The 26,846-nt window shown below is 43.6% G+C and overlaps 1 protein-coding gene across 1 annotated transcript in view; it reads left to right on the top strand.

The window, feature by feature from the left end:
• Nucleotides 1-762: 762 nt before the first annotated feature.
• FCHSD2 (FCH and double SH3 domains 2) overlaps nucleotides 763-26,846 on the top strand; it is a gene marked incomplete at its 3' end in the record, with an annotated part of 166,427 nt that continues 140,343 nt past the window's right edge. Inside the window, exons 1-2 of the mRNA XM_080350470.1 lie at nucleotides 763-1,398; nucleotides 3,718-3,815. Coding sequence (XP_080206596.1) covers nucleotides 1,378-1,398; nucleotides 3,718-3,815 — 119 coding nt within the window. The 5' untranslated portion in view covers nucleotides 763-1,377. The remainder of the gene's footprint in view (nucleotides 1,399-3,717; nucleotides 3,816-26,846) is intronic.

Genomic DNA, 26,846 nt, shown 5'->3' with positions numbered 1-26,846 from the left:
CTGTGTACCTCCCCGTGCACCCCCTTGTGCACTCCCCTGCACCCGCCGCATCTTCCCTGTACACACTGTGCACCCCCTGCATCTCCCCTGAGCACACCCGGTGCACACCCCTGCACCCCCCCCGTGCACACGCCATGCACAGTCCGTGCACACCCCTGCACCTCCCGTGCACACCACTGCACCCCCTCCGTGCACATCCCTGCATCCACCCCGTGCACACCCTTGCACCCCCCTGGGGCCCCCATGCACACCGTGTGCACACTCCTACACCCGCCGCATCTTCCCTGTACACACTGTGCACCCCCTGCATCTCCCCTGAGCACACCCGGTGCACACCCCTGCACCCCCCCCCTGCACACGCCATGCACCCCCCTGCACCTCCCGTGCACACCACTGCACCCCCTCCGTGCACATCCCTCCATCCACCCCGCGCACACTTCGTGCATACCTCTGCACCCCCCGTGCACACCCTTGCACCCCCCCTTGGCCTCCCATGCACACCGTGTGCACACTCCTTCACCCGCCCGTGCATAGCCCTGCGTCTCCAGTGCACACGCCGTGCACACCCCTGTACCCCCCCGGGCACACCCGTGCACACCCCTGCACCCCCCCGGGCACACCCGTGCACAGCCCTGCACCCGCCGTGCACACCACTGTACCCCCCACATCTTCCCTGTACACACTGTGCACCTCCTGCATTCCTCCCCTGCACCCCGCTGCAAACCGCCCCCCTCCCTTGCACACCCCTACAGCCGCTGTGCACCCCCCGCGCACACTCCCACACCCCCCCCCCGCGCACACACGCTCCGCCCGCACCGCGCCCCCCAGCGGCCGCCGACACCCGCGGGGCGGGCGCGGAGAGGCCACGCCCCCTCCGCTCTGTCCGCGCTTCGCCCCGCCCCTCTATGGCGGCCGCTCTAGGCGGCTGGAGCGCGAGGCGGCGGGCGGGGCGGGCGGTTGGCGCGCGCGTCCCCTCAGCGGGGCGCTCCCGAGCCGCGCTCCGGGCTCCGCGCTCCGCTCTCACGTCTCCTCCTTTTGCTTTTGCTTTTTATTTTTTTCAATTTTCGAACTCGCTTCCCCCTCCCCACTCCGCTCTCTCCCCGCCTTCCCTCCGCCGCCTCCTTTCCCCTCCCCGCTTCCCCAGGGCCGGGACTCGGGACGCCGCTCGGTGCCCGCCCGCCGCTGCCCGTGAGGAAGAGGCGGCCTCACCCCCCCCCCCCCTTTCCCCTCCTCCACCCCCCGCTCCTCCCGCCGACCGCGACTCGCCCCGACCCGGGAGGGAGCCGCTCGCTGCCCGCTCCTCCTCCTCCTCCTGCAGCGGGGGCCGCATCCTGCTGCCGGGGGGAGGGAATTGATGTGGAGACCCAGCGCAGCACCATGCAGCCCCCGCCGAGGAAGGTGAGGGAGGCGAGGGGGCTTGTGTGGAGATGGGGGGGGGCGGCTGAGTGGGGCTGGTGAAGGGGGGTTGATGGTGTGGGGTGGGTTTGGGGGTGTGGGGAGGGATGAGGGGATTTGGGGACGCGGGGGGGGGGTGGTCTGGGAGAGGGTGAGTTGGAGGGAAGGAGGTGAGGGGGGAATTGAGGGTGAGGGGCGGCCCAGCAAGGTGGGGAAGGGGGGGATGTCTTGGGGGGGGTGTTGGAAATTGGACGTGGTGGGGGAGATGGGCTGTGGAAGCAGGAGGTGCGGGGGGGGCGGTGGGTGTTGGGCCCCCATGCCCAGTGGAGGTTGTTGAGATGAAGGATAAGGGTGGTCAGGGACTGCAGAGGAGGGCTTGGGCAGTCGGTACCATTGCGGGGTGCTACCAGCTGGGTTATGGGGGGGTTTCGGCTACTATAGTTGATACCAACAGCCGTGGGTTGGTTGTGTTGGAGGAGAAGGTCACGTCTGGGGTTGATATGGGGTATCCTAGCGTGGATCAGCAGCCAAAAATGTGCAACATCTGTGTGATGGGAACAAGCTGCCAATGCGGCGAGGAGGCTTTTTTGTGTCCATGGGAATATGGGGTGCTTTGCATTGGGGTGGAAGGAGGAAGGTAGATTTGGGGAAAAAAGGCTGTTCCAAGCGTGGCTTGTCGATGTAGACAGGTTGTTACCTGGCAGGCTTGAGCTGTGGTGAGATCTTGAGCTATATCTAAGTATTGATACATGGAGAGATGTATTGATTAGTTGTTCTGAGGGTTGTGTGTGGGGAGAAAGGGGGAACCAGGAATGGTGAAGCAGGGCTCAGCTGTGTCTTTTATGGGCACCGTGGAAAGGGGTTTTGTGGTTTTGCGATTTTTGCACCGCTGCCCGATGGGGCTGGTTGGGGCAGTAATCATTCACAATCTGATCATTGTAGCTCACCATAGATGTTGGAGATTTCATGTGCCATGTTGAGGTTTCTCAGTCAGGAGAAGAGATTGCAGTGGGTTTGTGGGGTGGAGAACTGTATTATAGTGACTGGGAGAGACTGGGAGGGGAGGAAGGTTGGAGAGGGAGTGTAAACAGAAATCTCTTGTCATCCCCTGGACTCCCCAGTAGCTCTGGCAGGCAGCTGCACCCAACATCTCTCCTTGGCTTGTTCCTGCCCCTCGACCTCTTGTTTTGTGGCTGGGCTCTGCTTTTGTTAATTCTTATTTCTATTTTAGTTTGCGCTTGGCGGCTTATTTATCTTACGTGCATGTCGTTCTTTTCCTATATTATTTCATGTGAGATTATTTCCATTACATAGATCATGTGTGTGGGTTTATTTATTTTGAGTAGGGTTTTTTCGTATACAGATAAAAATGCTGAAAGTTGGTGTTGAAAATAGACACTTCTTCTTCTTGAGCTTAGGGGCATACATGTGATTTTTTTGTACAGTGAAAAAACTCATCTTTATATAATGTGATTAAGGGGTGCTTGTTGCTGGAGGTTTGTTTTCAGAGTTAAAATCGAGGAGGCTTTTGCTCTCTGGTGAGATTTAGGTTTTATTCTGCCTGGCTAGTGAAGAAGAGGGAGATCTGTGTTTTCTTCCTCTCTGAATTTTTCATCTCTCTTCCCTCATTACAGTGACTGTTTGGCATTTCTGTCCTCATGAATGCATAATGTCTTCAGATATGCCGGTGATCGTTTTTTAGGCCGACACACAGATTCCCTGTGATCACTAGAGGGCTTAAATGCCAAGACCTGTTGGTTTATAAAAACAAGAACAAAACAACCCCAAGGTTACCTTCTAAAATCGAATCATTCCTGATACCTATGCCAGTGGGGATACCTGCTGCTTATCAAGGAGGTTCCCAAAGTGTTGACATTTTAGCTTCGTGATCACAAGGTTCAAAGGAAAATACACCAATACTAAAAAATGTAAGGCAAACATTCTAAAGCCTTTTATAGAGGGCTCTTTTGACCTGATGCATAATCAAAAAACAACTTGATGTTTAAGCTATCCTTAGGCAAAACTCTTCTATTGCACACAAACTACCCTCTGAGCTTTTGGAAGAAAATTTCACTTTCATTAATGGTTGGGTGTAAGTGTGAGATTCTTGCCATGTGCTGCGGTGCCAGCACTTACTGAAACCAGCTTTTCTGAATATTGCGTTAGGGTTAAACCACACTCCTAACTCTGTGTTTGAATTTGCTACTGAAACGTGCCATTTCACAATAGGTGAAGGACATGAATTGTATGTTTTCTTCTTGTTGAAGTTTGACTTAAACTCTACAGAAAATATATGTGGTCTGTGGTTTCTTTTTTTTGTAGGTGAAAGTTACACAAGAGCTAAAAAACATTCAGGTTGAGCAGATGACAAAACTTCAGGCCAAGCATCAGGCAGAATGTGAGCTACTTGAAGATATCAGGTAAGGTTACAGAAAATGCTACCAAAATTCCTTTAAGATCCAGCTTTTGGAAGAACATTTGAGTTACAAAACTTCAGGAACTGACGATGGAATTTCCTCTTTGGATTTCCTGCTTTTAGGCTGTTAAAGTTTTGACACAGCTGGAAATTATAACTGGAGCTAACACAATGCAAACCATTTTTTCTTCTCTTTAGTGGGGGAAATGTTGAAAAAACAAAGTCACAAACAACACACAAAAAGCGTTGGTCTCTTCAGCAATATTTCTCTGTATAATAGACTAAGACTTTGATTTACCAATTGTAAAAGGCTGCTAAAAGTATTAAAATACTTCAAACCACTGATGATTTATGTCTCTCTGGAGATAGGTTTGACCAGCACTTTTAAATAGACTTTTTACCAGAAACTTTTAAGCAGATATTTGCATTTATAATTTAAAACTCTGCACAGGCAAACCTACCTGACATCAGTTGCGGGGGGGGTATTATTCCTTTTACCTAATGTGATTGATTCTCTTGAAATTAAAAGTTTGCTTTTAATAAAATAACGGTGGTAGTGGGTACCTAGCATTATATGGAGGATTAATTGTTCCGTTTGGAGAGGATCAATTTCAAGGATGGTTCATTCTGTGCAATGTTGAGCAGTGAGTTCCTCTCTTTTTGGCAGCGTATAGTCCATCCATTAATTATTTAAATGAGATTTCTCCCTGTATATTTGTCTATAAAATGCAAATGTGTTAACTTGGACAGATGACGTCCTGTTTTCTCACGGTGTCCTGCCTTCATAAATCAGAATGTCGAGGTTTGAGCCTTCTCTGTTTTTCTTCTGTGGGTGTTGAGACAGGTTTTTTTGTATGGGAAAGATCACAGCTTTCATTTCCTTAGATTAAAATGAGTGGCTGTGCAGTGTTTAACTAGCAAATGCTGAGTAATAAGTAACAGACTGATCCAAGGAATTTTTCCCCCTAGATAGAAGCTTATTTTTAGAACATCTTGGCCAGGTAATGCTGCTCTCATCCAGGTTTTGTGAGCATTTCCTATTTTTCAGGAGCTTGTAATTACTTCAGTCTGTGTTCTGCTGAGATGTCATAAGCATTATTAGCCTGTGGACACAAAACCAGGAAAACAAGTGAAAAAAGCTAGCCTAGAATATTTTTCTTTAACGTAATCAAATTCCTATGGTTAATTTAATTTGTCGATTTTAATGTTATGGCTTAAGAAGCTGGGTTAATATATTTAATTCACTAACGGTCCCTAAATGTACATAGTTGCTGTTCAGCATTCTTGTTGCGAGCAATCTGTGTTGGCAGAATCGCCGCGTGGATTTACAGATTAAACACTCTTTAAACATGGCATGATGTGATGGGATATGACAGCTCCGTCATGTCGACGATTTGTTCAGATATCAGCTCACAGAATAAGAGAGAATGAGAGGATTTTCACTTAAAAACATTGGCTGAAAAGGGAAAAAAAAGAAGATCTTTGTTTTTGGCACAGAGGCCTTTTAATTGCACGTGATGGAGGAGCTGGGCTTTGAGGACTCGGTGGCAGTGACGCTACGCCGGTCGGCGTGTGACACTCGGGTGAGAAGTTGGGTGTCACCCTCGTCATCCCGTTCCTCCTGTATTTATGACCGTATTCAGGATATTCAGCCACCGTGATGCCAGAGTGTTCCAGAAAGCTTTTGCTCGTTGGAACCACACACAGCATCTTTTTGTCTCTGGAAGGAAGCATAATTTTTATAGAAAGCACCCTGCTGTTAGCTGAAAGTATTAAATTTGAACTGAGCGCTGTTTGTTTATCAAGATTTGAGCGAGTTTGCGTTGCTTTGGAGCATTGTTGGAGCGTTCAGGCTCAACTTTGTGCTCGTTATGCTGCTTTGAATTCTACAAACTTAACTGCTGCAGTGGCAATAAGAAACTCTGAATACATGATTTGCAAGCTAGTGATTAAGAATGCATATTTAAAAATGTTAAATTATTACACATAATTACTGTATTTGTTAGCACATAAATGCAAGCATTCGAATCACATACACAATACTTCTGAACCGTAGTGTTTGTATAGGATTTAAAACTCTTTAATTACATTTTTTTTAATATAATTTCAGCTCAGTTTGGTATACAACTGAAAAAAAAAAGTGGTACAAGGAAAAGATCAGACAATTCTCTTAGGAGTTCTAATAGAATACATCCATTGTCTAGTATTTTAGCAGATGATTTTTGGCAGCCTACCAGATCCTAAGCATACTTGCCATTCCGACAGCTTTGATATCTTTATGCAGAACTGAGCGCTGCTTACAATGTTTGTAGTTTGAAGGCTTAAACAATGTCATTTGGAGAAGACAAAGACTGAACTTCTCTTTCTTCCAAACAAGATTCTTCTTGGTCAGGGCTGAGGCATGTAGGAGAAAGCTACATTTTCTCCAGCCTCTCTGCATATATACTTCATCTCCTCGAGGGCTGTACATAAACAAAACCACCATGTTTATTTAAATCTAAATTTTTTCTTCTTTTAAAATAATAATACAGTGTTTTGTGTGCAAGGATGTAGATTCAGGTTGTGGAGGCTGGGAAGAAAACTCAGCATATTTTGCTTGGGACTTGACAAAACTATGTGCTGGTAGTTGGGTGAAAAAGTTTCCTGGGAGCTGGCTGACTTTTGATACAATGTAAAATGCTAATATCCATTAAAAAAAAAAATCAAATACCCACTGCAAATATCCACTGCAAGCTTGCAAGCTTACAAACTATGTTCCCTTCCCTTCTCTTCCTCCTTTATCTCCTCTTCTTCCCTTCCCTTCCCTTCCCTTCCCTTCCCTTCCCTTCCCTTCCCTTCCCTTCCCTTCCCTTCCCTTCCCTTCCCTTCCCTTCCCTTCCCTTCCCTTCCCTTCCCTTCCCTTCCCTTCCCTTCCCTTCCCTTCCCTTCCCTTCCCTTCCCTTCCCTTCCCTTCCCTTCCCTTCCCTTCCCTTCCCTTCCCTTCCCTTCCCTTCCCTTCCCTTCCCTTCCCATCTTTTCATGACTTTGACAAGACTATAATAAAAAATGTGTTTTGAAATGTGTTAGCAAATAGGTTTAAAAATACGTGTCTGTGTTTATAATATCTATTTGGCTCTTGGTGTTACATTTCTTCATACTTGGTGACTGGGGAATTTGTGGAACAAGTGATTCAGGATGCTTTTAGGATCCTTGGCTCCGTTTTAGGCATGACATATGTTTATCTTCTATAGATCACATGCTGGCATTACTATAAAAAGATTACCTTTCTGCAACGGTGATGTAGACAGAGGTTTTTTCCCCCTGAAAAGTCAATTTTGATTGTTCCTGTGAACCAGAAATCCTTCAAAGTCGCTCTATGGCTACAAGTTCTTCTACACTCCCTCCACACCTGGCTGCTTTTGGGCAGCATATTAATGTTTTATTTTTTCCCAGCGGCCAGCTGGGTTATGAATGGCTGAATTTATCAGAGGTGTTGGCAATTTTTAGAGATTTTATATTGGTTTTAAAGATTGCCTTATGTGTTTGGTGGTAGTAATTAAGTCCTGTGGAGTGGTCTGAAATTACCCTTCGGTTGCTACGACATAGGCTTTCCTTTTGCTGTGTACACATGTCTGCAAAATTGTAAAGAACTCTGTATGATGCACATTGAATTTGGTATTTCTTTAATGTATTTACATGCTAGAGACTTTACAAACTCGGTAGGTGATAGTTGCTTTACCTTGAGTGTTATCTCCAGGCCTGCTTTGCAAAGGAACTTTATATGCCTTTACAGTTTTTGCTAATGTATTCTGAATTTTTTCATTTTTTTTTTTAACCTTCTTTGCTTTCATGTTTTGCCAGAGAGAATGAGCTGGTGGTTTTATGGCTGTTTTACTCTCTTTTAAAGTCTGGGTTGCTGCTGAAGGGCTCCTACCATCTCCCCATAGGAGCACAAGGATGGCTGAGCTGTGAGGATTAGGGAACTCACCCACCCCAAATCAAACCTTCCTTGACTTTTCTCCCCAAAAAGGATAATTTCAGGATAAATCCATTCCCTTTATTGAAATTTTTGCTAATTTTCTGCTGTCTGAACGTGTCGATCTTATGCCACTTCATGATTTTTAAGTCTGTTTACTGTGTGTTGATAATATAATAGATTCAAAGATTGCATGATTTCTGGCTGAAATGGAACAGCAATAGTCCTTTCATTTTTCAGGTCCTGAATTCAGTTTTGCGTCACTTTCAGCTAAATTAATAGTGGAAAAGGCATTGCCAGAATCACAGGCTCATAATGTTTGTGTGCTCCTGATATGGATGCAGAGATCTGTACAGATCCCTCCTTCTATTTCTTTCCCTTGTCTGTCCTTGTGGTTTCTCCCTCTGTACTTTTTCTTATTTAAAATACCTTCTTATTGTTCAGTCTAGCATATAATGCAGTGTAATGTATCTTATAAATTCATTCTACTTTCTTTTTGTAAAACTACATTCTCCTCTCACTCTATTTCTGTGCCATTTGCCTTTCTCCTGTTGCTTTTGTGTGGTGTTTTCCATCTTCCATCCTCTCATCCAAAGCTCCACCCTCTCAAGATATTTCCCTCCTTTGAGTTTGTCAACTTATTTCTTGATTTTTCCTCCCAGATACTTCACCTCTCCCCTAGTCCTTTCTTCATCCAGTTCTCAGCTTGTGGATTTTAATTAGTTCTCGAGCATCACCTCTATTTCCGAGATGCTTTTGTATTTAATGTCCAGCGGTACCGCTTACGCCTGCTGGGTTTGTGAAGCCTCTGTGTTTATTTGCTAAGTGGGGAGATTTTCTGGTGGGTTTTCTTTAGCAATCTGAGCCCTTTCTGGTCTCAGATGCTGTTGCCTCATCACTTTGTTCTGCTCTGTTGAGATGTAGCAGGTTCCATGTGGAGTATGTGGATGCGGGAAGAGGGAACTTACTGGGGAGTTGTGTTTATGTCCCTAGTATGAGGACAGAGTAATTAAACATCTCTAACTAGGTGTCTAATTCCTGTTATAACAAGCCTGAGTAAACATTACAGATATTTAAAAAAAAAAAAGTAAAATATGAATGAATATGATGAATATGTATCTCTAGATAGCTAGTTGCTGCTTGTTCTAACATGTCATTTTATGTATTGAATTATGCTCCACTTCATAAACTTGCTTGTAACCTTTTGCTCTGAATATACTTTGTACTCTCCAGTGGAATTCGACTACTCTTGTGTAATCTTGCTGATGATGTTGGTGGGTTCGTGATAAGGTTTACAGCAACTTTGGCTGCGAGTCAAGCTACTGAAGTCGAAACTAAACTGCAGTTCCAATTTTAACTGCAGCAAATCTAATATAGCAACTACAACGCAGATCGCTTAACAGAGACTGTGTTAGGAAAGAGTCTTGTCACAGTATGGATAGCGCTGCAGAAGGATAAGTAAAACTGTAAAAGAATGTGTATTTATATGTGTATATAGCCATATATAGTAGGATGCCAGAAGAGATTCTGAAAAATGATGAGAAAGCTTTATTTTTGTGTCCTGAGGCACAGTGGTAGTGAGGAGTTTACCTTTTTTCCTGTTTTATTTCCAGTCTCCAGCTGCAGGGAATGCACTTTGTTTGGATATTCCTGAACCCCTTGTTGGGCTCCAGAGCATTTTTGCCTCTGACTAATGGGTATCTGATAAGGATTTTAAATTTGATTTAATTCCTGTTCAGAACTTCCTCTCTGCAGTCACTGGGAGGTTTCTATAAGATCATCTTTTTTCCTTTATCCTCTCAGTAACTTGTCCTTCATCGCCACCTTTCCTTTCTTCTCCAAGGTTATTCACTCCATTCAGCACGTGTGATGCTCGCCCCTGGTGTTCAGGGATTTATTGAAGTAGGAGCAGAGTGATTTTTTTCCGCGCTTACAGGCTGTGAAATCTGCAACCTGCCAACGTGGAAAACAGTGGAATCATTAGAAAAACTCATGAAAACTGTGTGCGCAATATTATTTTAGTCTGGGTTTGACTCATACTTGAAAAGGCATCGGGTAGATCTAGAGGCTTAATTTTTGTTTCTTTAAAGCTTGCAGTTTTCTTAGGCGTTAATAACATTTTCTTACCTCATCACAGTATCACAGTATGTTTGGGATTGGAAGGGACCTCAAAAGATCATCTAATCCAATCTCCCTGCTGGAGCAGGGGGGATCCCTCCCCTCCAGGTGAGGTCACACAGGAACATGTTCAGGCGGGTTTTGAATGTCTCCAGAGAAGGAGACTCCACAACCTCCCTGGGCAGCCTGGGCCAGGCTCTGCCACCCTCACTGAGAAGAAGTTTTTTCTCAAATTTAAGTGGAACCTCGTGTGTTCCAGCTTGATCCCATTACCCCTTGTCCTATCATTGTTTGCCACTGAAAAGAGCCTGGCTCTGTCCTTGTGGCACTCACCCTTTATATATTTATAAGCATTAATAAGGTCACCCCTCAGTCTCCTCTTCTCCAAACTAAAGAGACCCAGCTCCCTCAGCCTTTCTTCATAAGGGAGATGCTCCACTCCCTTAATCATCTTTGTTACCCTACGCTGGACCCTCTCCAGCAGTTCCCTGGCCTTCTGGAACTGAGGGGCCCACAACTGGACACAATATTCCAGATGGGGTCTCACCAGGGCAGAGTAGAGGGGCAGGAGAACCTCTCTCGATCTACTGACCACCCCCCTTCTAATCCACCCCAGGTACCATTGGCCTTCCTGGCCACAAGGGCCCAGTGCTGGCTCATGCTCACCCTGCTGTCCCCAGGACCCCCAGGTCCCTTTCCCCTCTTGGGCTGATCTTTCTCACCACAGTATTGTCAATTCATTTGTAATCTTCTTTTTCCCCAAAACTCTGTTAATGAGTTGAGGACACGCAGCCAAATTATTTGCTATAACACTAAATATGCAGAAATTTTGAGAAAAGTTGGTGGCGGTACTTCTGCATAACATTTCATTTCAAGATACCACAGAATTTGTGGTCTGGGCACGTTACCTGTAATTAGGCCTTTAATGAGATGCTCGCATTCTTGACAGAATTAAAATCTGGTGATGTTTTGACTGGAACTGTTTGAGGGAAGCTTGGAATGTATTTAAAAAAAAATGTGGCCTACTGGGTGTGGAAGCCCAAGTTTTGAGTGGAAAAAGGAAAAGCTTCAGTATAAACACGGGCACAGTGTGATGATTCAGGCCTGTCTTGGCACAGGGAAATAGAGAAATGAACCACACTCCGTCATTTTTTATTTTAAATCCCCGACAGAAAAAAGTAATGGATCTCCTGTTTCAATATATCTAAGTAGCTTTATAGCTTTTGGTTCACTGATGAAGGTTTATTTTTGATGGTTCTTTGGGGTAATAGTGTAAAAAAACCCCAAACAATCCATTTCTCACATCAGAAAGAAAACATTACTTCTCCATTTTAGCTTGAAGGTTTGCATTTGAATGAGCTTTTGTTTATTAAAGCGATTCCAACACATGCTCTAAAAGTCTGATTTTTAAGGGCTTGTGTTTCCTTAGAAGCTTTTGGGAGAATTCAGATTTGTTAGGTCAGCTGGTCAAAAACCAAGAAGATTCTGGTTCTAAGTAAAACCCCTGCATTCTTAACCAAAGGCTGCATTTTCAGTTTTGACTCCATGCTCTTGTTTAAGAATGAATCCTTTAACTTGCAGCAAGTTGTGTGATTGGTTTGGTTTCTGAATTTTGTCTGGGTATGGCCATTCCTGGAGCTCACTATCATTTTTCACCACAATGTTGCTTGGCAGAGCTCTAGAAAACCAGTGGTTGCGATGCAGTTCTGTAAAGTCGCCTTTGTTACAGATTTTTATGGTGGCAATCGCAAGGCGTAGCTGACAGTTGCCCAAATGAGGTATGTATATTAGAATATACGGCACAGAATAATCTTAAAGGAACGAATAGCTCTTCCTTTGATCCGCTTGATCAAACCCAAGCCTGATTCTGTGGGGAAGACTTTCCTTTTGAGGCTCTAAGTATTTTTAATCCTAACTTTTCCTTCCAAACCCCCAGATATGAGGGGAATAAAAGATGTTCAGAACACAGCACACATATCCTGATAAGCTGCATTGGAAAGAGGAAGAGCATTCTTATCATTCCAGACTCAGTTAGTGTGGCCTGGCTTAATTTCCTCTGGTGTTTTGTTGCATTTGTTTCATCACGTTTGGTGGGAAAAGGTTTATTCTGCAGGTTTGGCCTCCTTTGCCAATAGTGCTTTTAGCATCTTGTGCAGACGGTATTTTCAGCCTTTTTAGTGTAAGCTACGCACAGACGTCTGTAAATAAGACCTGCTGTGCCTTGGGGATGTTGAGGCTATTGATAGAGGCCACTCCACCCTTTGTATCCAGCTTTCTGGCTAAAGATGTTTTTATTTCCCCTTCCATCCGTGCCAGCCTTGTCTTTCCTCTGGAAGTTCTTGTAGACGCTTGCAGGTGAACATGGAAACGTGCATCCGCTAATGAATCTGATTTCATGTTAATCTGGTTCACAGTCCATTATTTTATCTTGTCTTGAGGGCACAGATTCAGGTCTCACCTTTGCGAGAAGGGTGTGGTGAAGAGCAGGAGACTATTACACCACCAGGACTGGCTTTGCTGAGGTGTTTTCAAGCTGGCTCAGAATAAATTCAGTGTTTGTAATGCTGAAAATACCCCCAGGCACGTTGTAAACACTGATTCTGGGCAATGCCGCCGTTTGTGCCACAGTTAATCAGAAAATAAAACCTTGTCCATGGTCCCCAGTGCCAACAACATTGCAGGTCAGTGCTTCTAAAGAATAATAGGAGCTGATACGACTCAGAAAATCTGATTGTTGCTGCTGTAGCTGAAGTGGTTTTAATGTTTTTACTAAAAGCTATAATGGGAACCTGTGTGTATTTGGTGTCTAGTTGAACCTGATCTAAATGGATGCTGAAGATCTTAAGAAATGTATAGAATTTATGTTATAGACCTGTTCAGCCGGTCTCCTGATGGTCCATTGGGTGAATTTCTTTTTCATATTTGAGTTTTTCCATTTGGGTCAAGTCCCACGAGGAGACCTTGCAAACCTTGTGCTTTTGCAATGCCAGTGAGTGGGAATCGTGTCCTGACAAATGAAGAAAATGATATTATCAGATCATACCTCATGTAAATACTCATCATAGAGGATGTGGAGGTAAATAGAGAAATAGGTTGTGTTCTTTTATTTTGCAAATTATTCAGATAGTGGTTATCTTAACTGCAGAGAACTTTGTACCGTGTTACTTTACGTGCCATCCCAGCTGGTTATTGAGATGAGCTTTTCCTGGTCCTCCTGGACTTTTAACCCAACTGGTATCTATTGCACATGGTGATTTGAGTTTTCTGATGAATATGCACCTGATTTTTTTCTGTTTTAATAGTCAGTGAACTTATTCAGTCTACTTAGTCGCTTACTGCAATATGAAAGCACCCAAAAAAAGGTGTTCTGCGTTCGTATTTTTAAAAATGAGCTGTAAAAAAAGGGAAAAACTTAAACCAAAGTTATTTCAGTCAAGTATTTGCAGTAAATGAAAATGACTCAAAGTAGCATTTAGTGGTTTTTTTATAGTAAGTTTTAAAACGTTAATAACATTTTTCCAAAATGCATAGTAAGAATACGTTAAGCTTTTTATTGGGTAAACGTTTGTAGGTGTTCAGTTGTGTTTATTTCTGAAATAGACACAGTATTTCCAATTAACACTTGAGGAAAGTGAATGGAAGCAACTAAAAAAAACCACCCTGTTTTATTCCTATGTGCTATTGTGTGTAGAATCTATTATTCCCTTTTAAAAGTTGTTCTTAATGTTCGGAGATGTTCCTTATTTTAAGTATCCCTTTCTTTGTGCCGCTGAGAACGCGCTCAGGTCCCATCTCCGGCAGCTCCCAGGAGGTTGTTCACAGCAAACGTCCCTTTAATGAGAAAGACAAAACACGTCGGTGTCTGATTTTACGAGGAGAGCTCAGCCACGCGGAAGCCTCGTGAAGATTTATGGTGGTAAAGCCACTAAGTATAGTTCTTTCTAGCTCGTGTGCCAGATGCGAGCCAGCGTTAGTGAAGAAAAAGTTGGCACTTGTGGCCGTGTTTAAATACACACAATACTGAGTATAAATAAGTTATTTTTTTTTTGGCTTTGCTGTGTTCTATATGCATATTTGGAGGGGAGAAAAAGAAAGAGAGGAGGCAAAAAACCAAACAAGCTGCATTTTTTTTTGTGGGTATGATACTCTTAAGATGCTCTCAGATCAAAAGTGCTTTTAAAGGTGCTTGAATATAAGAATAAATGAATTTGTATATTTTGTGAGATGTTCTTGGCAGTATTTGGAAAGGCTGGACATTTGAGAAAATACTTTAAATTATACTTTAAACTCTGCCAGGGGAAATTGAGGCTGGAGATTAGGAAGCAATTCTGTGCAGAGAGAGTGGTCAGGCATTGGAATGGCTGCCCAGGGAGGTGCTGGACTCACCAGCCCTGGAGGGTTTTAAGCTGAGATTGGCCATGGCACTTAGTGCCATGATCTAGTCAATGGGCTGGAGTTGGACCAAGGGCTGGACTGGATGATCTCTGAGGTCTTTTCCAACCCAGTCGATTTGGTGATTCTGTGATTTTTCTAAGTGTCTAAAAGTGGAAGTAGTTTGGTTTTAATTCACAGTTTGAGTATGGCAGAGATGAAGGCCTGAATTATTTAAAAAGTGAAATAAAACTGACCCAAATGTCTTTCAGACTTTCTGCAGCATAGTAAAATAGTTGTATGTCGTCATAATGGTGAATTTCGATCTGGAAACACTACCGTGTGTTAGGCTGTTGAATTTCTGTTCATGTTTGCTCTAAAAATGAACACCCATCCAAAAACCAGGGAGAGACAGAGGAGAGAGACTGGAGTGACCTAGGAATTAAAAAATAGATTCAGAAAAACAAAAATAGGTGGCAATGTGGTGTCTTGAGTTCTAGCAGCTGCTCTTCCTACTGTTGGTATCTACCCAACCTGGTTTTAACCCGTCTTATCTCTAAATGTACTTTTGTGTTGCCATGAGTGAAAAAGGGCGTAGATGGCAACCGATTTACACGTTATTTTAATGTGCTGGTTGTGATGAAGTTTTCTTTCCTGTTAATTGATTTTGTGTGATTGTTTCAAATTCTCTCCATGTGATCTAAGCTGACTAAATAAGAGGACAAGTAAATATAGCTGCCTAGTAACACCTGATTAGAAATAAGTCCTGCTTTTGAATTTCCTCTTTATCTTCTCATTTTTCCCAATGCTGTTAGTCCACGTAGTTGTGTGAGAGAACGTGTTCATAGGTTAAGCGTTTGCATTTTCTAGACAAGATCTGCTACAGTGTTGATGTTTGTCCAGTTGGGAGAAACCAAGCCATTTCTGGGAATGGTAGTATTGCTTTTAGGATTTAGTTCCATCCAAATTACAAGGAGAAAACACTAATTAAGACAGGACCATCATGAGGTTCAGAGAAGACCAGCCGGTCCAGCTCCATCTGTATAGCCTTCCCACCCTCCAGCAGATCAACACTGCCACCCAACTTGTTGTCATCTGGTTGACTTTGCCCTAAATTGACAAAATACAAGTCAACTGTGGTCCACAAGTTCATAGAATCATAGAACAGCCCAGGTTGGGACCTCAGAAGACCATCTTGTCCAACCTGTTGTGGCAAATGGGGCCCAGGTGACCTTCCCCAGCACCCTGTCCCATCACATCTTGAAAACCTCCAGCAATGACGATTCGACCGTGGCCCCGGGGAAGTTGTTCCAGCTATTGCTTGTACTCCATGTAAAAAATTTCTATCTTGTATCAATATGAAACTTCTACTGTTGCTCCTTGTCTTCTCCATGTGGCTCTTTCAAGCAGAGAAGTCCAAACCTCTACTGTTTCTTTTCTTCACCCCCATTCAGTAGTGCTGGAGATGACAGTGTTGGATGGGACCATGTCTGGAGCAGTAGCAGCGTTGAAATAGAATATATAGCAAGGTAACATGATGTATGAGTGTGGGTTTTAAAAGCTGAATGCTTTGCATTTCAGTACCTCGTTGTAACTATAATTCTGTTTACTGAACTACTCTTAGGCTGGTTAAAACCCTTTTGATACTAGACCATTTTTTTTCCTCTTTCTCCATATAAAAGCAGCCCATAAACCTACTGGAGTTGATCTCTTTGAGACTTTGATAATCCAGACAGGGAAGAAAATGCCTGTAGTATTTTTTTTTAGCTGTTGTTATTTTTTTGGTCTGTTTGTTTTCTTTTTTCCAAGCAGGATAACAGAACCCTGTGGGAATTTGTGAGCAAAGTGATTCAGGGCACATGATTTGGTTTCTTCTCTAGATCTTTGAGCAATCTCATGTTTTCTTTGCAGTTAGAAGAATGCTCAGATCTCTGTATAGGAAACATATTCATATTTCTGAGGTATTGAAGTATTTTGTATAACTAGTATCTTTGGATCTGTTAGCGGGAGTTGTGGCTATTTCTTGTATTCCACATTTTCCATAGAAAAGAGATGAAATATAAGTAATTTGTGCAGTTCCTTGGCGCAATTTCAGTAAGACTAGTTTGTATTCACTTCTTGGCTATTTTCTGTGCGTTTCGAATCTGAGTGAACAGCTCCAATGTGTAACGATCTGGAAGGTGTATTTGTATTAATCTACGTGAAAGCAGATTTTGTGTAGTTACTATGAGCTAATCAGTTGTGTAGAAAACAAAGAAGGCCTTATACTCTAGTTTTTCTGAGCATTTGAAGCTTAGACTTTTCTGCCGAGGAGGTGAAAATAATAGTTGTTATTACGTGAGTCTTTCCTTTGTAAATCTGCAGTATTTTGATGTCAGTATCCAAAGAGTGGCTAAAGTTGGTGTTCCAGTCTGCCTGTTGCTGGGGGAGACGTGGCTTTACTATCTCTAAGACCAGAGGAATTAAATCTTTGATGTTTTTATTGCTTCTCTAGCAGCTACTGGGTATTTGGTACTCAAGAAATAGCATAACAATCTACAAAAAGAGTTTGAGCATCATCTAGTGTGTTGCTGAAGCCCGATTAAAATGTTCTTTAATGCTCTCTTTTGCACGTGCTTGCTGTTTGTGCTCCCTTTTATTAAGAGGGGGCTGTCTTCACTTTCATCTTTACAAATGTAAAGCAGGAGTGAGGGTATGTTTCTTTTACTTGAAATCAAGGATGGTAATATGTTGTTATTCCTCATTTCCTGGGGAGATTTGGACTCGCGAGCGGTCGTGTTCTGTGTCCCGCAGCCAAGGTTTGCTGTGACCGCAGAGCTCTGCTGTGCCGGAGGAACGCGACTGTCCACAGCGAGCTTTGTTCTGGAGTTTGGGGTAGGCTTTTAAACACCCCCTGGCCTAGATTGTGGAGCGCGTTGAGCTTTGATCTTTCCCAAAAAGTTCTTTTTGCCTAGCAGGGGTGCTTTGATGTTCTCTGCTTGTTGGGGATGCCAAGTCCTTCCCGTGGAGGTGGGCCACGACACTGCCGTCCCATTCATAACCCAGAGCAGAACCTTTCAGCCAAAGAAATGCTGTGAATCCAGATGCAACCAAAGACTTTTCTACTTCCAAGTGAGCAGCTGGATCTCCCTGCTGTACAAGTTTTATCTGTTGGAAATTTTGAAATTCTTTTGCTCAGTTTGAAAGGTTAGTTTGATATTACAAAAGGACTGGGCCCTGTTTTGTTGATGTAGATGTTTGAAATGCATTTTGAGTTCTCTACACCTCACTGTGCTGGCAAACGGCCATTGCAGAGGCAACCTGGAACAGCGACTGTGTCTCGTTCTACTGTAGCTTTTCATTCAGGAAAACAGTCTTAACTATCTGATACTCCTGCTCCCCAAAAGTCCTGTTTTCATGAATTTAGTTCCATTGAAAACTAAGTCGTAATTCCTCCTTAAGCACCTGAGCTGTATTTGCCCTTGGGGAAGATTATCATCTGTTGGGCTTCCCGTTCCGAGGTGTTTGTAGCAGCCGGTGGTACTACAGGTAGTAATCAAGATCAAGGAAAGCCAGTGGCAAGAACAGGCTTCTCGTATTCTTTCAAATATCTTTTCTAAGAGGCTGGTTGGCAGTAGACTTGAGTTATGTTTCTGCTTTTTGGAAAAAGGATGGGGTGGGACCCTGGCTGCTCTTTCCCTGTGTAGCGAACGATCAAAGCACAAAAGACTGGTTGTACAGGAGATGAGCTGAACTGGAAAAGAAACAGTTCAAAGAGAAGCAGAGCCCTGCCAGGCCGGCCAGTGAGTGGCATTAGTAAGAAAATACTGGAGTTTGGTTTTGTTCCCCCCACTGCTCCAGCAGATGCTCTACCTACAGAAATCCAGCTGCCTCCACTCCTTTTCTCATTATTGCAGCAATAACAGCAAATTCAGAAAGCACTGCTCTGTTTTGATACTTCCCCTGTTGCTTCCTTGAAGTCCCACGTGGCCCAGGGATGAGCTGAATCACGAGGAACCGAGCGGCCTTTCCAGAGCTTGTTTAGAACAGGTGGTGGGGATGGCTGTTTTCCCATAGTATGTGCACCACAACCTGTAGTAGCAATATAGCATTGGATAATTCCAGCAGGGACATGCGAAAGTGGTGGGAGAAGTGTGTATTTTGCAATTCTCAGTGGCATCCAAGGTACGAGCAGTTTTAAATATCCTTTGAAGGAAAACTCTGAGCAACGTTGTTTGCAGAAAACTATACGGTGAGCAGGAACGCGCTTTCTTGTTACGCCATCTGCATAGGAAGGAAGCCGTGCAACAAATAACAACTGTTTCTTCAACAACAGCAGCTTTTTTGTGAAGGTACGAGTGGGTTAGCGCATAGAACGATACAATTGGGGTGTAAATAACGTGTATTTTAGCGGCCAACGTGCTGAGGTCTGTGTGTTTTGTGAGGAGTGGGATAAATTGCACTCAGTTGCAGCTTGTGCTCCTTTAAAATATAAAGGATACTCTGAGATAAACCTGCAGATGCATTTTAGAAACTGGGCCGCATGTTTTCAGTGGACTCTTAAATTTATTAAGAAAATCAGTACATGTACTGTATTCTTATAAAACAGGGCAATTGTACTTGGAGGAAAAAAAACATTATGGTAATTATTATTACCTGTCAAATGCATTAAAATACAGAATTTGACTTCATGAAACTTTATGAAGGGCATAATTTAAAAATGAAATGCCTGTATTAAAAATACAGCTCAAGAAAGGAGAAAAGTCTTTGTAATAAACCTGGGTGGCACTGGCAAGATTCCTAAAATGTGACAGATGAGTAAGTTGAAAACTCTGCAGGTTGTTGTTGTTGCTACTACAAACCATTTTGCAAATCCAGGATGAAATAAGCTGCTTGGATGATGAAATGTGTCTTGGCTTCTTCAGCAAATGAGGATCAAAGAAACTCCTCATATTCCTGTTGTCTAAAACCTCCTGGTAGTAGACTGAATGATAATATACTGGTGTTTTGCTAAATATCTTGAATATGATGAATCAGGGTTGGGTAACCTAGAGAAAAATACATTTGGATTTGGCTCAGTTGTGTCTCTCCCTAATGTTTGCTTAGTTTCCTGTTTTAAAGCAAAACTGGTAGGTGATCATTTAAATACACTTAAGCCTTAAAACCAATCTGTTGTAAACACTAATACTATAAAGCTACCAAAATGATGTGCTTTTCTTTTGAAAAGGGTGAATGAAATGTTCGCGCTCACCAGCAGCTTTCTGGTTGTTCTTTTTGTTTTCTTTTTTGATTCTACTAAAGGGAAAACTCTATTGTTTTAACGTCGTTTTGTGTCTGGATGATCACACGCTAATACTATTCTGAGACAAATTGCTTGAAAACGTTGCCTACATTTGAGGTTACAAGAATTCTCTCTATATAGTGACAATTGATTTTTTTGGCTCTGTTGCTAGTGGCAACTCATCCTAATCCCAAACTGTACAGTAATGTGATTTATGGTGAGTACATTGCACGCCGTTTAATATTGTCTGGAAATATGTTCTGTGTGCATTGCTAGAGGGTCATTGTTCAAGCACGAGGTAAAGATATTTCATGGTTTATCATAGAGTCGTTTATCATAGGTTGTGTGGACTGGAATGTTTTAAATGATGAATAAAATCTTAGTTCAAAAGCATATTTAAAGCTGAAACTTGGGAGAAAATTGCTTTGTCATTTTGATAGGTTTATGATTATGATGAATTGGAGGCTTGTGCTGATAAAAATCACAAATATCTCCTGTTTAAACTCCAGTTTGCTTGTGGGTTTGTATTGTCACTCTAAGTATTCTGCCTTTATGTTACTATTTTTGTTTAAATGTGGTGACTTTTCCTGAGCGTGTTCCACATGCTGTGTTAAAAATCTTCTATTCTAAGTGTTACCAAGGTGTGTGTTATAAAGAACACCTGAACTTGCACAAAACCCCAGTGTCCTGGTGAAAATGGTGACTTTATCAAAAGTGTAGGTTTTAGGTATATCAGTTAAACTAGAGCGTTTCAAAAAGACCCAGTTGGAAATCTCTGTAGCTTTGCAATTGGGTCCATCGTTTTGAAACACCCTGTATTGTGAAAAAGCGAGATATGCTCCAGAATAGAAATGGGCTTTTGAGGGAGGGTTATTTTTTAAACAGCAGGAAATCACTCACGTGTGAGACCTTTGAAAGTCAAGAAATTCAGGGTTAGACTGTGTGGATTTTCTATTTCGAAGCAAGGTCTTATTTATCTGCTCTCTCTCTGTGGCCATGGAAGACAAATGAGGTTTTTACTCCTTTGAATTGGGTGCGGTTAGAAGAACAATAGTGCCCAGATTTTCAAAAATATCATTTTTAAACCCATCTGTCAATACAGTGATCGAAGGGTAATAGAGCCAAGAGCCTTGAATTGTGTGGTGACGTTAAAAGCATAGGGTCACTTGGGAGGTTTCTACTATCTTCTGTAGGTAATAGAAGTTATTTCGTTTTCCTCTATTTACCAGGAACCTGTTTTGTAGTAAAAAGGTTGAGAGAAATTCAGTCTTTTACGTGTGTTGCCCCTCGTTTCTTTTATAGAAGGTTAAACCTTCTCTGGTTTAAGTTATAATCCGATTTTCTGCAAATTGGTTGAGGTGTTTTCTGCTTTAATACCTCTGCTTACCTTCAAGAGAATTTTCCTTTAGTTTATCCTAGTTGAGAATAAGTGGATATTTAAAGAGTAAACATTCCAAAGGACAACTCATAGCAAAGCCATCTGAAATGATTAGTTTTAGTGGCAGGTAAAGGGTACTTTTAATTGCAGCATTGAGATGCTGAATTGGGTGTAGTTTTTGAGGTAGTGTAAATCCTCAGTGTAGCAGAATAGGAGTAGAAAGACGTAGCAAGACTCCTCAGGGTAGTAAAATGTTCCGTAGTAGCTGAGTCAACTAGGGATTACTGTGTACTTGGCTATAAAAAGGATGGGGTGGATATCGTAGCTTTTATTTGCTTGAGGAAAACTACTGTTTGAAAATAGCAATGCGTGTTGTAGGAAGGAATTTATAGAGGAGGGGAGAGCTCCCGTATGTTACAGGATGTTTGAATTGTCAATTAATACCATTCTGCAGGAAGTTACGAAGCTGTATGCAGGACAGCTGACTCTTAAGATTAAGACTGAAAAGGAGATAGTACAAACAGTTTGTATATTAAAATCAAGTTTCAAAAATCTCCACTTCTTTTTTTTCTTCTTGCTGTTATACTTGCCAGAGAACTGGACCCATACACTGAGGTGAGTAGGAATAGTGAGGGATGACTTGCCAATGAGCTGCAGGGAGAATTGCTGAATTTCTTGACTTAGCAAACAACGAGTTTCTTGGTGTTCCAAATACTTGTGTTTGAAGAGTTGTGGAGGTGTCCTTCATACATCTGCTGAGGTCACACAGACCTCGAGTTGCTTCACAGGAAGGAAATGTTGCTGGCTTCTCATGGAGCTTCTGGCTGGACTCGTGCAAAGCGTTTGACACTGTCCCACATGACATTCTGGTCTGTAAGTTGGGGAGATGTGGGTTCGATGGATGGAGAACTCGGTGGATGAGGAGTTGGCTGAGTGGTCGCACTCGGAGTTGCGGTCTGTGGCTCAGTGTCCACGTGGAGACCAGTGACTACTGGTGTTCCTTGGGGATTGGGACTGCGTGCTGTTTAACATCTTCGTTGGTGACACAGACGATGAGATCAGGTGAACCCTCAGCAAGTTTTCTGATGACACCAAGCTGGGGGGTATGGTGGACACAGTGGAGGGAAGGGATCTATCCAGAGGGACCTGGACAGGCTAGAGAGGTGGGACCATGTGAACCTCATGAGGTTCAACAAGGCCAAGTGCAAGGTCCTGCACCTGGGTTGGGGCAGCCCTGGTATCAATCCAGGCTGGGGATGGAGAACAGCTCCCAGGAGAAGGACTTGGGGGTGCAAGATTGGCCATGAGCCGGCAACATGTGCTTGCAGCCCAGAAATCCACCCGTGTCCTGGGCTGCATCCCCAGCAGCGTGAGCAGCAGGTGCAGGGAGGGGATTCTGCCCCTCTGCTCCGCTCTGCTGAGACCCCCCTGCAGTGCTGGTCCAGCTCTGGGTCCTCAGCACAGGACACACATGGACCTGCTGGAGAGGGGCCAGAGGAGCCCCAGAAATGATGCGAGGCTGGAACAGCTCTGCTGGGGGACAGGCTGAGAGAGTTGGGGTGTTCAGCTGGAGAACAGAAGCTCTGGGGAGACCTTAGTGCGGCCCTTCTGGACTGAAAAGGGGATGAGAAGAAAGATGGGGACAGACTTTTGGGTAGGGCCTGTTGTGATAGGACAAGGGGTGATGGTTTGAAACTAAAGGAGGGGGATTCAGCATAGAAATAAGAATTGTTTTTCCCTGAGGGTGGTGAGAGCCTGTCCCAGGTTGTCCAGAGAGGTGGTGAATGAACCATCCCTGGAGACATCTCGGGCCAGGCTGGACGGGGCTCTGAGCAACCTGAGCTGGTGAAGATGTCCCTGCTCATGGCAGGGGTGGCACTGGATGAGCTTTGAAGGTCCTTTCCAACTGAAACCATTCTATGACTCTATGGTTGTGGGCAAAAGTTTAGGCCGTGGGTGACCTCGCGAGGGTGGTTTTGAGTTTGTTCTTCTGGCTTGCGTGTTTTCATAGCTGACGGGAACTTGGCTTATCCAGCAATGACTGTATTAGTACACTCTTGTTAAAAGTCTTGGCCTGGAGGCCACATTCACACTGCATTGAGATGCTTGTGGTAAAAGAACAGTAAATTGTCCATACTTGTAATGGGAGAAGGCTGGTATTTGTAACATGCTGTTAGGAGTCCTGCCCAGACTAGTGTCACCTTGGGCTTCTCTGACCACAAATTGACTTCAGGACCTGGAGACAGACTGTTACAAGAGCACAATTCAGCTTGTTCATTCACTTGGTGGGCAGAATCTCCTGGGAAGCAGCCAGGAAGGGGAAACACGCCTGGATTGATGGTTTTAGCTTAGTTTTTCTAAGGAAGCCTTCCAGAAAGCTGAGGAGCAAACGATCCTGTTGTGTGGGAAGCTCAGGAATTTCAGGAGAAGCCCCTCAAGGCTGCTCTGAGACAAATGTCGCTGAACATCTTTTGGACAGTGCAAGAAAATGTTCAGCACAGTACAGTAACTTATACTAAAGTTTATTTAATACGTGGTACAAGGTCTTCAGCAGGAAAGGCAATAGTAGTAGTGCTTATATTATTCAAACCTGGTGTGGAATAGGAGGTTTATGTGCTGAGCGATCCAGACTTTTGCTCCTTTTAAAAAATGCTGTTGAAATGCTTATTCTTTATCAGATGAATCTGGAAGGTAATAGTGTGCATGTAATACAGTCGCCTTTTGAGGAAGAGAACTATTTCCTTCAGATGATATAAGCTGATTGAACAAAAGAGAGTTTGTTATATTAAAAACTGAACATAATGGCTATTATTTGCTGTAATAATGCATCTGGTGAAAAGGAACCTGAAGTGCTCTGTGGCAGTGGAGAGTGTGGTCTTAAATGAGATGAGTTTCTGCTTGCTTACAGTTTCTTAATTTCTTCATTTGCCTTTTTGCAGGAGCAAAGACGTGAGGTCTGGTCTAGAGAGGCAACCTCGGTTTGACTTAAACCCAGAGTTAAGCTGAATGCAACCAGCCCGAAAGTGATTGGAACCAGTGCCCTTCCTGGTGGGGTATCTGTGGTTGCCGATGACTTTCAAGTGGTCTGACAGTAGAAAGAGTTTTGATAAGGGAGTTAATTCTTTTACATGTTCTTTTTAAGGTGAAACTTCTTCCTTGTGGGGATCTCTGTACCTCTGCCCTTTTCCTGGGAGATTCAGGGAGGAAAAGTCCCATTAACCTGCTTGGATAAGAAAACCTTTCCGCTAACTAGTAGAGAACACTTGAAATAGATTTATCCTTACTTTCCCAAGACAGTTGAGCATGGCTGTCCGGATGGATGCAGATGTATAATATATATACATATATTATATAGGGCTCCTTTGCCCTATTGTCAGAGCTGGTGGGTCTGTTACATCTGGAGCATTCGGATGAGAGCTGGTAGAGGTTCAGCCACCTTGGACCATGACCAGAAGAACCATCACATTTGTAGCAGGTGTACAGGTCACCTGCGACATTTGCGACGCGCTTGCTGCTTTCCAAGCCACTTGCTTTGATTTTTGCGGTGTATTTATCACCGTCTGTCAACCTGGAAGTTAAATTTGTGTTAGGTTTAACAGATTTTAAAAAGATACTTTATCGGTCATGCTAGAACAATAGCAATACTGGATAGAGGTGTTAGCACAAATTCAGTGTGAAAAAATACACTGTTTGTTGTGATAAAAGCGCTGCTGTAGAATTAAGCTTGCATGCTTTGTCCTAGGTTAATTTGTTGATGCATAAGTAAAATACAATTAAAGTTGTTCCATGATCAGTATAAGCACGGTGTGCAAGTAGAAATTGTGCCAGGAAACATGCTATGGCTAGAAGAGGTTAAACTAAACTGTATGTGGTTGCTAATGCTACTTTCTTATACTTTTTTATGTAGGCATGTTACATACGTTTCTTTTTATTTTCATCACTTGTTTGGTCTTTTGTGATCTTAGATGTTATAAATAAAAGGAACACCCTAAAACTGGAAAACTAAGGCTCGTTATCTTCTGATACCTTTTATTTTTCCCTGCTAATGCCATGTTTGAACTTTATATCAACCTGACAAAGCTTCGAGAGCTTCCCAGTCATCTGCCGGATTCTTGTGTCCAATCACAAAGCTGACGGTGATTTTTATAGATGCTACAGGCACCAAAATGGTTCTGTTACTGTATCCCAGGCAAAACCTTAAGACGATAACATTTTCGATGTTCTTTCTCCTTGGAAAAGTCAGTCTTTTGTGTAATTATGTGAACTCTCCAACGTACAGAAGTCCCTGAATTTGAAGCTATGGGTGCTTTGTGATGAAAATCGCTTGTGATCTGTTGTATGTAGTGTTTTAAATTGCCTATGAAGTGGCACGTTGCTGAACAACCACACGTGCATATACCTGCCGGAAAGGAGCTAATAGGAGACCCCTTATTAGACGTACATCTCTAATTTTAATAACTTGGGTTGTTGCGCTTTCACTTCTGATGTCTGCATATAGATAACTTTAGAAATCGGTGCTTTTCTGTAAAATTATTTATCCTTCAGACACTCAAAATTTTATGCATATCTTTTAAAATGCATCGGTAGCGGTAACTCTGTTTAGCATCAACAGACAAACATGAAGAGGAGGCTGCTAAGTGCAGCATTTGAGAGTCTTGTCATAATTAATAATTCTGTAGATTAATTATTGCTCCAGGTATGTTGGTTTTGTCTCTGCTGGACGTGGAAAGGGAATATTAATGCAGCTGCTTGTGTGCTACGTTATCTCAGCATTTCTTGCCAACTGCTGGCCCAAACGGAGCTCCGGTGATGATTTATGGTAGCTGAAGTACTTCTGAATTCAGTAGCGCCTTTGTTAGTGACGCACCTGTCCTTAAATTAAAAACCAGGTAAAAGCACTTGTTCAACTGTATTATACTGATTTATTATGGTGCATTTTTCATGTTACTGGGGAAAGTGGGATGAGGCATCCGAGTAAAACCCCCAAACAAGAATATCAGCATTCCTAAGGAAATCCTGTTTTCCTACAAGAAGGGAAAATATTTTAGCCCCTTCTCTCCCTCCAAGTATTTCAGGGTTGTTCCCCTTCTGATTTTTGTAGTGGCAGCTGGAATTACAGAGGTGTTTAAATGCAACTATGACCATATCAAATGTAGGTATTTGTCTACTGAACATCAGTTGTACCTTTCAAGTGTTAAGATGTTTCTTCTGGTACATTGTGCCTTTTGCTTACACATGCATGTGCTTCCAGTGAGGTTTCTCCTCACATGGGGAATGCAGGGCAGCAGAGTTCCATCCTTGACATAACAGTTAGTGCAGTGGTCTGGATGAGGGGATCGAGTGCACCCTCAGTGAGTTTGCAGGTGACACCAAGTTGGGTGGAGTGTTGATGTGCTGGAGGGTGGGAAGGCCATACAGAGGGGTCTGGCCCGGCTGGATCGATGGGCTGAGGCCAATTGTCTGAGGTTCAGCAAGGCCAAGTGCCGGGTCCTGCCCTGGGGTCACAGCAACCCCAGGCAGCGCTACAGGCTCGGGGAAGAGCGGCTGGAAAGTGCCCGGCGGAAAAGGAGCTGGGGGTGTTGGTGCCAGCGGCTGAACATGAGCCAGCGTGTGCCCAGGTGGCCAAGAGGCCACCAGCATCCTGGCTGGTACCAGCACTGGTGTGGCCAGCAGGCCCAGGGCAGTGACCGTCCCTGTGCTGGGACCTGGGGAGGTCAAACCGCCAACCCTGGGGTCAGTTTTGGGCCCCTTACACCAAGAAAGGCCTTGAGGTGCTGGAGCGAGTTGAGAGAAGGGAACGGAGCTGGTGAGGGGCTGGAGCACAAGTGTGATGGAGCAGCTGAGGGACCTGGGGGGTTCAGCTGGAGAACAGGAGCTGAGGGGAGACCTTCTGATCTCTGAACTGCCTGAAAGGAGCTTGGAGCCAGGGGGGTCGGGCTCTGCTCCCCAGGAA

The sequence above is a fragment of the Nesoenas mayeri genome (genome assembly GCF_963082525.1).
Source record: "Nesoenas mayeri genome assembly, chromosome: 1".
Classification (NCBI taxonomy): domain Eukaryota; kingdom Metazoa; phylum Chordata; class Aves; order Columbiformes; family Columbidae; genus Nesoenas; species Nesoenas mayeri.
This window is presented reverse-complemented; position numbering and strand designations above follow the sequence as displayed.